The 17,425-nt window shown below is 40.9% G+C and overlaps 1 protein-coding gene across 5 annotated transcripts in view; it reads right to left on the bottom strand.

Annotated features, from left to right (window-relative positions):
- TCERG1 (transcription elongation regulator 1) overlaps positions 1–17,425 on the bottom strand; it is a 67,033-nt gene that overhangs the window by 36,041 nt on the left and 13,567 nt on the right. For 2 of the 5 annotated variants that reach the window (XM_060240550.1, XM_060240554.1), the window contains 4 exons: positions 15,912–15,974; positions 14,251–14,451; positions 12,136–12,275; positions 4,772–4,860 (listed from right to left, as the gene is read on the bottom strand). In XM_060240550.1, coding sequence (XP_060096533.1) covers positions 4,772–4,860; positions 12,136–12,275; positions 14,251–14,451; positions 15,912–15,974 — 493 coding nt within the window. The remainder of the gene's footprint in view (positions 1–4,771; positions 4,861–12,135; positions 12,276–14,250; positions 14,452–15,911; positions 15,975–17,425) is intronic. The other 3 variants (XM_060240551.1, XM_060240552.1, XM_060240553.1) reach the window with 3 other exon arrangements.

Raw genomic sequence — 17,425 nt, 5'->3', positions numbered from 1 at the left:
ATAAAATGTTCTCATCCTGGGAAAACATGAAATAGCAGGGCATTTCAAGCTTCCCCCCCCCCCCCGGTCTACTCAGATTAGCAATGGCAAGGAAGGAAGGAAGGAAGGAAGGAAGGAAGGAAGGAAGGAAGGAAGGAAGGAAGGAAGGAAGGAAGGAAGGAAGGAAGGAAGGAAGGAAGGAAGGAAGGAAGGAAGGAAGGAAGGAAATGCCAGCGGCATGCCTCAGCGCTGAATTATCTCAGCTCCATTTTCCTCACCGAGGAGGTGGTCAGCGGGGGGGGGGGGGATTTGGGGGCTTTACAAAGCCGGAAATTTACCAGCAGTGGGGAAGAGAGGGAGGAGGAGGCAGGGCACTACGGCGCAGTGGGGAGGTGCGGGGGACGATCGCTCGATCCGTGGGAAATCAACGCTGAGCTCATTCCCCACTGGTCCAAGCCAGCCGCATGTCAAACAAACCGCGGCCGAAAAGGGCGCATGGCTCCTCCCTCCTCGGCACTTCCTGGATGGGAAGGAAGTGCCGAGGAGGGAAGAGCCATGCGCCTTTTTCGGCCATGGTCTGTTCAACCTGCGGTCGGCTTGGCCCAGCGCGAAATGAGCTCAGCGCTGATTTCCCATGGATCGGGCGATTAGTCGGGGGGGAGGGCTTTGGACAGCATGAAACTGACCAGCCTGGGGTGGGAGAAGGAGGAGCGCGACCCGGGGGAGGGAGGTGTGATGCGGGGGAAGGCGGGGGAGGGGCGGCCAGGGGACTGGAGGCCCCATGGCCCAGCATTGAGGGCTCCGCAGCCCAGTGCCAGGTCGCGACCCTGCCTTTGGGAAACGCCATCCTATATCATGTGCACTTAAACTCCATTTAAATAAGTAGTATCATCCAACTCTGTGTTGGACTGATGCCCCTATGTTTTAGGAACAGAAAGCAGTCCTTTGGATTGTGGCCACTGCCTTTAGGTCCATCACTGCAGGTACACAAGCTAAGCAGAACAACTTCATTTAGGGAATAATTTTAGTCTATAAACCTATAAAAGAATTATCAAGCTGGGTCAAAATCAAGTCCAATGCAGGTGAAAGTACAAGGAAAAAAGAACATAAATTCGAAGGAGGAACTAGGAAAAGCTTCCTTTTGCAGGCATGTTTCTGAAAACATGGGCTCGCTGCAGTATAGATGATCATAAAAAGGTGCATACTGTTCATGATGAAAGTCCTAGTCCTGTTCCTTTAGATCACCTGATTAATTCCTTTGAAGTCTGCTGTAGTCTTGCTAAATTAATCTCTCTGCCATTATTTCATACCTTACTCTTTAATAGGTCTGTGGGAAATCAGCAATATGACTGCACAAGTCAATTCATTACATATATTAGTTCAGGATTGGGAGAAATGAACTTTCCAGTAGGCAACTCACCTGCCTACCATTTCCTAGTGAAATTAGTGGACCAGACTCAAGAGAGCTCACAATTCATCCTTTTTGAATCAGTGAATAGAATGGGAACAGATCTCAATAGAGGCTGCCTCTGAATTCCTCTACTGGCTTTTCCAGCACAATTTTTTCAATACTTAAAAAAAAACATTTAAGACTTCTGAACTGAAACTGACCTTCTGATAAAGAAGGGCAATTCCTTTGTAGGTGCTAGTGAGATATTTGCCACAGCTAATTCCTCAATTCTTACTATTAGTTTCCTGAGAAATTTCCTGCTCAAAAATAAGTAGGAGAGACAGCTTAGCTAACAATTAAACTAGATAAAGTTACTGTCTTTGTGGCCAACTCTCATCCTGACTAAAGGCAATGTTGCAAAAACTATGCAGAGTAGACAGAACTGTGGTATCAACTTACATGATGCAACTTGTTGCTCAGTCACTGAAATGAAGATACTAAATTCAGATCAGAATCCAGTTACACTTTTTGGCACACTAAGTTAATATGCCAGCAAGTGTTCCCTCTAATTTTCTCCCCGTACTGAGCAGAGGAGTTCACATCCTGAGCAGAATATAACTGCTGAAATCTTAAAATGGGCAATGGGAAATCTTAAAATGGGCATGACCCTGTGCTGCTCCGGACTGCTGTGTAGGGCTTCCTGTATCAATGATCAGCCTCTCACCCACATAGCTTAGAGGGAACTCTGATGCCAGCTACAGACACACCTTGAAAACTGTGATTTTGGCCAGTGACCCATGATCTCATTGCAGTATTTTAACTTGAATGCAATGTGCTTTATGTGGGACTACTTACAAAAACTGTTTTTAACTGATCATGGGGGGGGGGGGGGGCTGCAGAAACCGAACATATGCCTGGAGGCAGTTTTGGAGCGAATACAGGCTAATAAACGGAAGCTCAATTCTGTCAAAACATAAGTCAGTAAGAAAAAGGTATACTCTGGATTTAAAAGGTCAGCTGTTCCGGATGGGGTTGCACTCCCTTTGAAAGAAACGTGTGGGGGTATCCTTGGACCCACACCTACTGCTGGATAAGTAGGTGACAGCCTACTATGACTGCCAGTGGCCAGAGGTGCCTGTGGCCAGGAGTGCCTTTCACCAGCTTCAACTGGTTAGCCAGCTGTGGCCTTTCCTGGACAGAAAAGATCCGACTGCCATGGTGAGTGCCCTGTTTACATCTAGATTAGATTACTGTAATATACTCTACATAGGGCTGCTCTTGAGAAATGTTTGGAAATTTCACCTGGAGCAGAACAGTGCCACTAGAATGCTGACTAGTATGGGTCGTAGGGACCACATCCATTCAGCCTTGGCTCATCTACACAGGCTCACCATTTGTTTCCAAGCAAAGACCAAAGCGCTGGTGTTTACATTTGAAGCCCTATATTGGTTTGGGACTCCATTATAAATTTACTTGACCACTACAGTCATCTTTTGAGATCCTGCTTCAGGGTACCTTCACCTCCTGAGATTAGGTGGGTGACAACCTGGAAAAGCGCGGTGGGGAGGTGCGGGGGAGCGCGGTGGGGAGGTGCGGGGGAGCCTTTATGGTTATTCACCCTAGGGAGAATCATCAGTCCTCTTCTGCTGCCATCTTTCATCAGCAGGTGAGAAAAGTTTGTTTTGTTTGGCATTCCCTCAGTGATTCCTCATTTCTGACCAGTGTTTAAATTGTGGTATTTTATGTAAGTATTTTAAACTCTGGCTTTAATAGTTTTAAAAGGTGTTTACTTTATGTTTTGATCTATTCGATGTCTTGGTAGCCCTTGCAAATGCGGAAAGGTGGGATATAACTTTTGCAAAACAAATAAACAGCTGTTTACCCATCTCTTAACTGGTGCCTTTATTATCTTGCACTGTAACCTGCCTTCTTCACATTCATGCCTTGCGCTGTTGAGGCTTTGGTGATATTATTGGCTGTTGACTGTAAACTGAAAAGGTTTCATTGATATTTAGGGTAGTGTTAGCAAAATATCTGATTGATATATTATTTTAAATTTGTATTTCGAATGTTACTTTTTATTGCGAGTAGCTCTGTAGAGAAATGGCATATAAGTAACCTAAATAAACCGGGGTCTTCTAAGAGGAGGCATTAATTAAAATAAGAGATAACGCAACGCAAGTTTCGTGAACCAGCCAAGGCAACTCTGGCAGTTGCTTCAAGTGGCAGGCAGGCTTAGCTCCTCTGACCCTTTCAAGTGATAGGAACACAACTGAAAATGAAGTGAGATGACAAGCTGCTTTGCCTCTATGAGTGCTTACTTATGACAGTTCAGGATTTGGGGGAGAGGAGAGTTCTAGATCATCTCACTTGGTCACTCTGAAGACCACTAACTCCCGTCAGTGGGAGAAGACCTCTACTACTGGTCCTCAGTGAAGAGGAGTATGAAGTGGCAGGTGTCGTTAGCAATATTTAGTACGGCAAGCACTTTTTCCCACAATGGCATGATGGCTCCAATTTTCATCTTTATATTCTTTTTATTATATCAGTATATCTAATTTTGAATCTGGCTCCCAATTGAGGATTCAAAAATCTTTATGACAGGACCAAGGACAGATAAAGAAAATGTTTCTGCAAACCTGGAGAAACCCCTAAGTTTGCAGAGTATCCCCAATTTTTTTTTTAAATTTGGGAATACAAAATCCAGCCCCCTCAAAAAATGGATAATGCCATCTGAGTTCACACTAAATCTCAGGATAATCATGGTTGGTACTGAGGGGGTTGTCTAGCAACTCCAGCAAGATTGGAGGCTTTTGGCCTTGAAAGACACCAAAAGCAGTTAGTGGGAAGGCAGAAGAAAGCAAAATCTACAAGCAGGGACAGGTAAAATTCAAAGGGGAAGAAAACCCTTTCTCTCACCTGCTACCCCTCCTCTATGGCTTTCTGTTCCCTCTCCCTGCAGTTCTTGGCTCCTCTTTCCTGCCCCCACTACTTTTGCTTCACCTACTCTTGCTTGTTTTTACTCTCTCTCACCCACCACTTTCACTTTCTCAGTATTCTACAGCTATGAATACAGTAGGCAAAGGATGTAATGTTCATTAATTAACTAAACTTTTCTACTTAACTCCCCGAGACAACATATTCCCAAGAATAACCAAAAGGTTGCTTTCCCTTTATTGTTATGATACATGCTACACTAACTTGCTGCCACAAATATTATTAACATACCTATTTGTAGGAGTATTAAATCAAAACTTACTGTTAAAATAGTGGTATGCAGTAAGAAAACGTTTAAGATATTATGCATACGAGATACAATTTCACCGATCCCATTGGTAACATTAATTGAAAGTATTATTTCTAATGCACTATTTTATCAGTTTGAAAAAGATGGCTACATACCAAGGAGTACCAGGAATAGGAGTTGTAGCTACTGGTTTTGCTTTCTGAGCTGCCTTTTCTTCTTCTGTCATTTCTTCCTCTTTCGGCTCCTGGAAGGAAGCATAATGCTGTACAAATCAGTTCTGCTCTATAACCAGATCCTGCACTTATTGAAAAGTAGCACAATAACAGAATAAAATAAGATTTTTGCAACATAAAAAAAAATTAAAAGAATGACCTTTTAGAAGTCAAATTCAGAAAACCACTTATATACACCACAGTATGACACTGGGAGAAGGTACCGATATGGAAGGAGATGGGGATATGGTTATGCTTGGTCTCCTTCCAATCTTCATCCCATCTCAAGACACATTGGTTCAATGGCTACGAATATTGACCCCTCTTCAACACTGATGCTGTGCAATGCCAGGTCCGTTCATTAACAAGACTATAACACTGCAAAACTATAGTGCAGTGCAAAATGTGGGCCTAGCTTGTGTGACCAAGACCTGGGAGAGGGAGGGCTCAGTCTTGAACAAAGGGGCAAGGGTGGCGATACTTATTTGGGAGGGTTTCTCCTTCAGGCCACTCCCCATCCCAAAGATTGCGGGACTGATTAACTTGGCCTGGTATGGGATACTGAGGAGAACTTGGCTACATATTTACTATATTAAAAACTCAATTAAGTAACATCTATAGTCAATTCAGAATTTCTAATGACCCCTTTTTTCTTTTAGAGTACTTTAAGGTAAAAAAAAAAACAGCTACAGGAGAGCATACAAGGGAAAAATTAGAGTATTTTCACAACCAATGGAATCAACTATATCAAGCCACTATATTAAACAATTCTAAGAAGTTCTGGGCTATAATCTCAGGGTCTATACATGAGGGGTCTCTCCTTATGTCTGCGATTTCATCGTGTGCATTGCTTCAATATTTCTCTGTTTTGTTCCAGCTAAACCAAAATTGCATCATTAAGCCATTTGATCTTTCTGATAAGGACTTACCAGCCTGGCCACCTGTGACCCCAGATGAAGTAATAGAATTAATTAAGCAACTGAAAACTGGGAAAACTCCCAGTCCTGATTTGATTCCTCCAGGGCTTCTGAAGTTAGATCCAGAATGGTGATCTGTCCCCCTCGCCTCCCTTTTTACCATGATCAATCAAACAGGCCTTATTCCCGATGCTTGGTGGAATGCAATTGTCCCGATTCGTAAGAAAGGTGACTATACAATTCCCTCCAACTACAGGCCAATCAGCCTTCTTTTCATCATAGGCAAACTATATGCCAAGCATCTATTAATCAAATTAACTTCTTGGATGTCTCAGCAAAGAGTCTTAAGGCTCTGCACAAATAAGCAAGGGTAAATCTACAGAAGATCACTGCATCACTCCAGCGCACCTGGCTAATAAATATACTACTCCTAGGAATGCCAAACTCTACGCAGCTTTCTTGGACCTCAAGGGGGCATTCAATTCAGTAAACAGAGCGACTATGGATTAAACTGCATCAACTGGGCAATGATAAGAGACTTCTCAAATTAATCATAATGCTACATTCCTCCACCGCTTGTCAAATCAAAATCTCGGCTTCCAGGGAATTTACACCTAAAATTCCCTTCAATACAGGAGTTAAACAAGGATGCATACTTGCTCCTTTTCTATTTAATTTATTCCTCAATGATTTGGCTCCCATACTAACAGAGGTAGACTGTCATTCCCCCAAACTGGGCTCCCTGCGTGTACCCATTTTGCTATATGAGGATGACACAATACTCCTTTCTTGTATGAGGGTTGGGCTCAGATGACTGTTGAACAGATGCCTCAGCTTTTTTTCAAGAAAACAAACTGCATCTGAACTATGAAAAATCTAAAATGCTATTTTTTTACTAAATCTTGTAAAACCCACAAATGGCTATTCAATGGGAAAAAAATAGAACAGGTTAGGCATTTTAATTACCTAGGTCTCCACTTTAGCTACAACATGGCTTGGTCATATCACTGCAAATCTAAGATTAACTTAGCAGCCATTAGCGCATCAGTCATTTCTCGGTTTTCCTTTAATAGAGGCAACCAGTTTGTCCCAGCGGCTTTAAAAATCTATAAAGCCAAAGTAATCCTGCAGTTATTGTATGGTATTCCAGCATGGATTACTGCCTTTGAGTCCAATATTGAAAGAGTTCAGTCCAAATTTGTTAGGAAAATCATGGGTTAACCACGCTGTGTCCCAAATGCCACTCTTTTTCTAGAAACAGGCCTCAAAATGTTAGAAACAAGAGCATGGCTTATATCTATCAAATACTGGCTACGTGTACACTATTCCACTGACTGTGGGAGCTATTTACACTAAACGCTGTCTGAATCCTCCTTGTCTAAATGGATTGCTTGCATAGAGAAGAAAATATCCAACTTGGGTTTATCTATGGATTCTCTCTACATGCTCCCTCTTACAAACGCATATTATCTAATTAAATGTAGAATTTTAGATATAAAATTGCAAAAACTAATCAGTGCTGTGAATACACCTTGCTCCCCTTTGAATTTTGGAATTTCCTCAATTATTGGTCATCTGCCTTCTTATCTATCAACTCTCCATATTCCACAATTGCGTAGACTAGGGCATCTACTTTTGCCAGATGTAATACAATCCCATCAGCAGTTACCTATGGTAGATATAACAAAATTCCACTCTCATTAAGACTTTGTACATGCAACTTAAAACAAGTTGACTCGTCTCATATTCTTCTTTACTGCTCCCAATATGATACTATACGCCTTAGGTTTCTAGACCCAATTCTGCTCAATATGACAAATCGCTCAGATGCTGCAAAGGTATGCCAACTTCTGAATGACTTGTCATCTGAAGTAACTGAAAAGGTTGCTTGCATCTGGTAATCAAGGATCGATTGTCCAATCTATAGCTGTATATGACTGGTTTATTTTGTTACTTCTGTATCTCTTTTTTACCTTATTTATAATCTGATATATGCCAATAAAGGCTTTTGTTTGTTTGTTATTTAGTGTACTGACCGCCGAGCACACCAACAGACAGAAGACAGTGCCTGCTGCAGGAAGTAGCTAGCTGGATCTTGGGAGTTCTCAAGACTGGTAGTTCTTAGGGACTTCAATGTCCACGCTGATGCCTCCTTGCAGGCATCGGACCTGGTGTCCTCCATAGCAACACTAGGGCTCTCCCAGATCATGTCAGGTCCTACACATTAAGCAGGCCACATCCTGGATCTGATCTTTGGCATGGGGATGGAGATGGATCTGATTACCAAGGAGGAAGTCCCATGGTCAGATCACATGGTTCTGAAGGCCTGGTTGACTGCCCCTACCCCCCGCCCCCATCGAGGCAGTGAGCTAATTTATGCTCACTCACCCAAATGGGTTCCAGAATACTCTGTTGGACCCAATGCCCTCTGGTAACTCCTTAGATGCACTAATAGAGGACTGGAATCCCACATCTCTGAAGCTATCAATTAAGTTGCTCCCCTGTGTCCTCTTCGCCCCCATTCAAAGTCATTCCCCTGGTATTCTGTGGAACTTAAGGTAATGAAGTGGAAGCATAGACAACTAGAGCAAGTTTGGTGGCATGCTTGTGAAGTTGCAAGAGCATCTTATAGGACATTTATTAAATCCTACGAAGTGGTGGTGGGCTGTGAAAACAGAATTCTACCCAGCCTCCGGTGCATCTGCTAGCTCTCGCTCAGCACAACTGATTAGGGTGATTCAATCTTTAACATCTCTCACTGAGAGAACACAAAACATTAGTAATTCAACTATTAGTGGTGAGGCATGATCCTGGAATCTGTTAGGCCTGCCAAATGCCTCTTAGATCTGTGTCCCTCATGGCTGGTGATAGCCAGTGATGAGGGAATGCAGGGTCCCCTGGTAGACATTATCTACTCATCCCTGGATTCAGGGACCTACCCAGAGGGTCTGAAACAGGCTGTAGTAATACCACTCTTGAAAAAACCATCTCTGGATACTTTAGATCCTTCCAATTACTGCACAGTTTCAAATTTGTTGTTTCTGGGTAAGGTAACAGAGCTGTACTCGAGCAGCTCTGGAGTTTCATGGATGATACAATGACACTTGACCTGTTCCAGTCATTTCCACCCTAGCTATGAGATGCTATTGGTCACCCTCATGGACAATTTCCACAGTCAACTGGTCAGTGCTGCTGTTGCATCTTATAGCAGCATTCAACATGAACAGTCATGATCTTTTGATCCACTGCCTTGCTGACATAGGAGTTTGTGGGGTAGTCTTGCAGCGGCTTACCTCATTTCTCCATGGTTGGGGACAGAGGGTAGCACTAGAGGGGAGGGTGTCAACTAGGCATCCCTTAATATGCAGGGACCCCCAGAAGACAATCCTCCTTCCGATGCTGTTTAACATCTATATGTGCCCCCTTATCCAGTTTTGGGCTGGGGTGTTACCAATACACTGATGGCACTCAGCTGTATCTGTTGATGGGTGGCCACCCAGATATTGCCCCACAAAATCTGGCTAAGGGGCTGGGGTGGGATGGTTCAAGAAGAATCAGCTGAAACTGAATCCAACCAAAATGGAGGTTCTGTGGCTGGGTTGGTGGATGGTTTCAGGACTTGGGTGCCAACTTCCCACTCTTGACTTCAATATCAGATCAAGCCTTCAGGAGTTTGGGCATGGTCTTGGATACCTCCTTATCCATGGAGGCCCAAATCATGAACACTGCCAAGCTGGCATTTTACCAGTTGCACCAGGTGAGGCAATTGGCCCCCTTCCTGTCTCTCCCTGACCTGGCCACAGTAATCCTTGCAATGGTCACCTCCAGACTGGATTACTATAACTCACTTTATGCTGGCCTATGCTTGAGACTGATCAAGAAACCCCAACTGGTCCAGAATCTGGCAGTGCAGGTCCTGAGGGCAATGCCATGGACAGCACATATTCAACCTGTGCTGTGCCAGCTGCACTGGCTTCCTATGGAGTACCAAGTCAGGTTCAAAGTTTGGAACTGACATTTATGGCCTTAATCAGCCTGGGACCCATGTATCTTTGGGACTGCCTCCTCTGGTGTGTCCCTTGAAGAGTCTTACACTTTGCTGAGAACAACCTACTGAGGATCCCGGCAGGCCAAACTGCCACTCAAGAGCCACATGTGGCTCTTTCGCACATATTGTGTGGCTCTTGAAGCCCCCCCACTTCCCTTGGCCAGCTTGCAGAAGGTGTCTCTTTAAATCACTTCTCCAAGCCAAGCCAGTCAGTGGCTTGGAGAATGCATTTAATGTTGCTTTCTTTCCACCTCTCCTTCCCCCCACCTGCCTGCCTTCCATCTCTCAAACACCTGACATCTAGTCTATGTGGCTCTTATGTTAAGCAAGTTTGGCCACCCCTGCCCTTGCCCAAAAGATGTCTGGCTGTCCTTGACCACCTTTTAAGCCCTGACTCCCACCCAGTGGAACTCTGACAAATAACATCCATGCCCTGCAGGACCTGGTGCAGTTCTGCAGGGTTTGCAAGGCAGAGATGTTCTGCCAGGCGTCTGGTTTAGGGCACCAATGGGTATCATCCTATCTGGTACTCTCTTCCCCTCCCCCATCCTGTCCCCCCTCCATCTATTTGTGAGACAGTAATGCAACTGTAAACTGATTTCAGCACCATCTGAAAAAAATGAAACTATTTTATTTGGATTTTAAATTGTATAGATTTTCTGTTGTTAACTGCCCCGAGCTCTGCAAACTCAGAGAAGAGCAGTTTATAAATCAAAATATTAGACAGATAGATGATAAATATGAGAGGGGGGGGGAGAGGAGAGAGAGAGATTAGGTTTGCATTTCCAACACACTTCTGCACTTCTGTTTCTCTGAAAGAGGGAACCAATATGTTCCAGCTGTGCTAAAAGTCTTTAATTTGAAAATTGGCCTTCAATTACTCTATGGAGCCTCTATCTGGATTGATCCAATAAATAAAGCAGTCAAACAAGTACACTCAGGCTTTCCATGGAAGATTTTGGATGTTCCATATTGTGTACTGTATGCGACCTTATATGCCTGGAATGTGGCCAAAATTTTATGACCAGAAGGCAGTGATATATGACCTTTAAATTTTGGCTTCGATTGCACTATAGATCTGAGCTCTTTAGCTACTGTGCCCAATTCTTGAAAGAATTTAATATTTTCCTGTGGCTGGTCAATACTGAAAACAAACTAAGAACACTGGGAACACAACTGATGCTGTGGCAAAGTTTTTGCAAGCTGCTCTTCTAATACGCAGTAATGTATTGTAATTTAAATTTATATTAGATTGACTTTTGACTTATTTTTGTACAGATTTTAGACCCTTTTAGAATGTCCTTTTGTCCTGATTCATGTTTCCATGTTTTATCTATTTGAATGCATGTGTGTACATCTATTTTTTCTCTTATTTCTCCTTTAATGCCAATAAAGGTTACTGAACTAATAGATGATAAACAATTTCATTAACCAAGGTGTTTACTTCAACTAATATTTAATAAATGAACATTAATATCCAAGAAAAAATAAGGTTTGTGTTAAAACCTCGGTAACATTAAATTTGTCAAATTAGACACCATACTATTTTCTATACTGTCACTTTATGGCAGAAACAGTACTCTTATCAGTTTTGTGCTACTGGCTCATATCTAGCTCTGCTATCACTTTGACTTTTTATGTAAAAGTACTGAACCTTATCTGACAAGTTTTCAGCAATAAAGACATAGAATACATGGTAAAGACATTAATCTCTCCCCACCACACACAAATTAGACTGCTTCCAACCAGCCCCAAAACAGGAGAATAGATTTAATATTAGTTTATTTGCCTTGTTAATCAGTTACCAAGCAATATTCTACTACTTGCTGTCCAGAGAGCACAAAGAAATTGCCCACATTCCTCTCCATCACTGCAGCTTCCTTCAAACCCCACCCCTCCTCCTTCCATTACTCCTAGGATTGCAGGATCAATATAGAGAATCAGCAAGCTAAAGTAAGAGGAGGCAAACAAGGGGGTGAAGCTGCCCCTTCTCCTCAACAAGCTGTGTGTGCAGGACAGGAGGGAGTGATTCCAGTTCCTTCTCCCCCCTTCACTCTAGCTGTACCCACACAGCTTCTCCTCCTTGCAGATCCTGTGACCCCTCCGCTTCCTAGGAATGATCCATTCATAAAAAACTGCAGCTTTGGAGAGGAATGTAGGAGAGCTACTCTTTATGCATAATACAGCAAACTGCCTAATATACTTTGGGCCCCAGTCTGACAACCGCTTTGCATATATGACAGAAGATAAACAACATGCATACAAGTTCTGTTTTATTTCAAGATGTTTTAAGTTTAAACTTTTCTTGATAACTATTTCCATCCATTCAACACTAACTTTACCTGCAGTAGTATTATGTCTTTTACCTCCTTTATAAGTTCTTTGATAGGTTCTACTTTAGGTTCTTCTTCTTCTGTCTCCATAGGCAAAGGATCTTCAGCAGGTTCCTTAATGCTTTCTTTCATCTTCTCTTCTACTTTTTCTACAAAAAGATATATATTTTATTTTACCATCTGGTTTTTTGTACACAAAATAGTAATTTATCAACAGAATTTTTTAAAAATATAAAGTACATTTTAATTCTACTGTTTCCATTTTTGTCAGTGTCAACTCTAGCCATATATTTATAAGAATCTTCAAGTAAGCAATATCAGTGAGTTTCCTGGCAGGTAATGACCTAAGCTCGCATATATGGCATACCACTGAATTCTACCTAAACCTAGTCAAGGAACTGAAGTAGTAGTTTGTAAGAGAGAGTTACAGATACACAGATGTAAAGGTTTCACAAGTCAGTATAAATGAAAACCAACTTGAGATGAACCATTTCATGAGGAACTCCTCTCTGCCATTTTGAAAAGCATAAGCTCATGGTAAACCTAACCTACCTCAGAAGATTATCAGAAAGATAAACAAGCAGTAGGCGGAAACAGGAAAGAGCAGGTTACCTTAAAAAGGTAACAAAGTAGTAAGATGGCAATACTTTGGATGTGAGAAGAGAAGTCAAACCCAAATTACGCAGTAGTTGCTTGCCTGAGAAAGAAGATAAAAATAACAGAAGTGTTGGAAGGGGAGATGGCTGGGTGGAAAGGAGTTCCAGCTTTATATTTTGTTTGAAATGTTGGCAGAATAGTCAAAAAGAAATGCTGGTCAGTGGGAAATATGAGATTGAACAATGACTGAAAAGTCAGAAAAGAAAAACAGTAACAAGTGTGATAGCATACAAATGGAAGTTTAGGCCAGGAGCAAACAAACAGGAGGCAATGCCAGAGCTAAGAATCTCAAACAGGAATTTATAAAGAAAGGGTACCAAAGTGGATGAAATGATCAGTGATGACCCAGGCAGAGGAAAGATTAAGAAGAATAAGTACAGAGAAGAGTATCTTTACTTTTCACCACAGAAAGTATAGTTCCATTTAAAAAAACAGCACCACACTAGGGCAGATTATTATTTGTCTTCCTCTAAATACACTTAAAGTTCCATACATAAGAATTCAGTTCCACTTCGTGAAAAGTAATAACTCTATGGTTAGCCATATTAGTCTGCTAAAACAAAATAAAACAGGATTCAACTAAAGCCTTCAAGCCTAAAAAATTTATTCCAGCACAAGCTTTTATAAACCATTCTTTAAATGCATAGAGTAAACTAAGGAGCTTCAGTTAGAATAAATTTTGATTAGATTTTAGTGTGCTGCTTGACCTCTGATGGAAAAATGTATCTGTTTTACATTGGGCTTTTGTTACACAATGTGTGACTCTTGCTATCAATCCATACCTGTAGGGATGAAACGGCCAAGTAAGTAATTAAACCAGTAGAAGTTGCCAGTAATTTTATATGGAAACACATAAGCAAGATCATTCTCATACTACATATAGTAAAAAAATCAAATTAGTATCAATAAACTTTAATAACTGCAGACAAGAACATCACTTCTTTAGGAATAAAACAGCTGCTAAATATTTATACAACATATGAACATATGAACATATGAACATATGAAGCTGCCTTATACTGAATCAGACCTTTGGTCCATCAAAGTCAGTATTGCCTTCTCAGACTGGCAGCGGCTCTCCAGGGTCTCAAGCTGAGGTTTTCACACCTATTTGCCTGGACCCTTTTTTTTTGGAGATGCCAGGGATTGAACCTGGGACCTTCTGCTTCCCAAGCAGATGCTCTACCACTGAACCACCGTCCCGACAGGAAATGCTGTCTACAGCTGTAGTCCTTTGCCACTGATAGTATGCAGGCCTTAGTATCAGTTCCTTGATCAGTATACATTTCACACATAAGCTACCTAGTGCATTGAAAAAAGTATATCATATTGTGAAACCTGGAAGATACAATGTTGAAAATATGTCTTGCCTATACTTTCAATAGAATTTTTCACTTCAATGAATTTTACAAGTTTGAAAACCTCATCATAATTAGTTTTATCCAAGCTCCCAAACCGAAACCATACCTTTTTCCTTCAGCTCTTGAGGCTTCTCCCACGTTGATTCTAGTGTCCTATTGTTATAATAATAAGTCTTCCCATCTGCTGTTTTGTACTCTGTCCATTCAGAGACTGCTGTTGCTCCAGCCAATGTAGCAGGTGAAGCGGCAATAGCAACCTGAGGATGGATCATAGGTACAATAGGAGGAGCCATTCCTGGCAAGACACCTACATAAAAGGAGTAATAAAAAGGCAAAAACCGATAAAGTATCATTTTGTGTCAGAAGAAACAAACTGAAATCAGCATATATAATGATTTATAAATAAAAATGAAGGTGTTAATACCAAAGACTAATGTGTTGTTTCTAACCTAAACACCGCCCCCACCCCCATGTTAATCAACCATATTTCTTCCATGTTATCTAAATCACTAGTGCTCATGATCAACTGCACATCCAACTTAGGAACAGCACAAATAATGTGCATTCAAAATGTATAAAAGTGATATTCCTTATTTCCAATCACATATACTGTATGTAATAATGACCACTAAAGATGGGATGAATTTTTTTAGAAAACCAGCAAAACTAGCTTGAGTTCTACAGAATCATCACCCCATTCAAAAAATTTCTCCAGTATAACCAGAATGTTACTATTTATCAACATTAACTGGACCAACAGGGCAGCCCCCATACATATAAGCACGGCTTCCCCAGTGCCATGAAAAGAGAATCCAGTGCACTTACTGAGATCAATCTACCATTTTCAGCAGGGAAAACCAAACCACAAGTGGGAATTTGGATTCTAGTCTTAATTAGAACTGGAAAATGAGCATTATTTTTAAGGCGCCCTGTGACTTCGGGACTTTTCTAAACTTGGTTTTAAAGTCTTGTAAAGTCTCGTTGATTTTCAATGAACTCCTCACTACTAAGGATAAAATATATTTTATTTCTTTAACCTAAACTTCAGTATGCTGGGCATGTGGCTTATATATATATAAAAGTCATCTTATATTAGTGGCTAAGGCTGGAACCAATGATTCTGACAAATCCATCAGAGGAAAACTCCTCAAAGGGAATTATCAGATCCAACCCAGAATAATTCCTTAAGATAAAGTGCAAGGAATAAACTTATTTCTCCTGAACTAGATTGTTCACTGAAATACTTTTATCTAAACATTGTTATATCAAATTTGGTCTTTGGATTCAGGTTAACTAAGTCAGACATATTTAGCACAGCCCAACTCTACACTTGCACTCCGCTGAAAAGCTAAGGTGTTGACAACAGTTTATGAAGATATATGGATTTTAAAACAACCTTACTATGTATGCTTAAACATAGACACACATATACACATACTACAAGCACACTAACATGCAAACAGTCTGATCGCTGTACAGGTGTCAGGAGAGAAAAACCAAACACTGTGCCTTAAACACACAAATATATATATATATGGAGATGGAAGAGATTCACATGGATAAAATCTGAACTTGGCAAAGGTTTTGTATTAGGCTAACACTTTCAATTGATTGGGGGTTGCTTGCTGGCTACATGGAAAGCTGTATTATAGTGTATTTTGAAAACAGAGATCCAGTTATTGGGAAAGCAAATAAAAGGTAAACAACAACATTCACTACCATGCCAACTTACAGACAAAACAAACTAAGATGGTTTTAAAAAATTACCGGTCTTGGTGGTAGCGACTGTCTTTACATACGGGCAGCTGACTATTTGCATCATTGCTACACCTGTAAAATGGATAAGCAAGCATGTTGGAAAGCTGCCACTGCATGTCAGCTACCACTGGGAATCTGAGCAATGAGCAATATCAATTTTCTGCTACAAATTTAGCTTGCCATTTTTCAATGGCAAAGAGAAAGTAAGCAGGAAAGCCTAAAGTCATTTTTGCTCTAACTTTTTAACAAAATGATGTCAGATAAATTATAAACTCCTGCAATAATCTCTGCAAGGACAACACAGTCCTTTTTCCTTTTTTAAAAAACCCCCTATAAACCAGGGATTTAATTTCAACAAAGATCAATTTTCTAGACTCCAAAGTTACAAAATGATCACACTTATTTTTGCACTCTCAAAGTTGGAACCTCTACACTCCTTTCCACTATCACTTGTGCGCCTGGCATATTACCCCAATGCAAGAGACTCTTCTGCTGATTGCATCAGTGGAATGTATCCTGCAAGACAGGAATATACTGACCACTAGCAATAAAGAACGTATAGGATCCAACACAATTTTCAGCCCTGAGTCAAGCATTTCTGAAAAACAGCAACAGCCCAATCCTATACATCTTTAATTAGAAATAAGACTCACTGTGTTCAATGTGGCTTATTCTCCAGTATGTGTGTACAGGAATGCAACTTCAAAAATGTATTAATTTGGACAAAGAAAGAATGGCAGAGTTAACACTACAAATTATTCTAGGAGGCACAGGAGAATTGGTTTGGAGGATGAGGGGAGAGACAAAGCTGAGAGATAAGAATTAAAGTGGGACAAGTTTAAGGCATGGAAAAGAAACAAAAAAGCTGAACAGATGGCTCATTAGCAGCCTGAATTTGCTCTTCCTTATATCTCTTTTCTCACGTCTCCCATTCCTACTTCTATCCAAGGGCCAAATTTTACGTCCTATGAGACTATCAGGACCCTGTAAATGTTACAAAATTATGGCAGAGCTGCTCACAAGAAAGTTTGTCCAATGCAGCTAAGGCAATGTTAAAATAGAAAATATCTTTTTTTTACGGATTTGGAAGATATCAGAATGGATTCTGACGGAATTCCATGGGTCACATATAGTAAGATCATTTAAACATTATTCCACCTCCCATAAGGCTAAGAGTAACAATTAAGGGGAACCAGTAAATTTATTTCTGAGAAGAATGGCATTCTAATTTAAATATATATATATATATGTGCACTGAAAAGTATAATGAAGCAACCCACAAGACCAAAATGGGATTGGTGGGAAGAGAGATTCTGTACAAGAACTTATTGTATAAGAAGCAATTTCACAAGAGACACAAAGCTTCAAAGCACCTTCAAATACTGGGCAGGAGGGAAAATGAGTAAAGCCTAACAGACTGTTTTTTAGAACATTTTCAGTCCCATAACTTGGGATAGGGAAAACAAAAATAAATCAAGTTAATAAAGCAAAATTATTATTTAAAAGTGTCCAATACAAAAACA

Source organism: Heteronotia binoei, chromosome 5 (genome assembly GCF_032191835.1).
Source record: "Heteronotia binoei isolate CCM8104 ecotype False Entrance Well chromosome 5, APGP_CSIRO_Hbin_v1, whole genome shotgun sequence".
Classification (NCBI taxonomy): domain Eukaryota; kingdom Metazoa; phylum Chordata; class Lepidosauria; order Squamata; family Gekkonidae; genus Heteronotia; species Heteronotia binoei.
The sequence above is the reverse complement of the archived record's forward strand: the minus strand, read 5'-3'. Positions and strand labels throughout refer to the sequence as shown.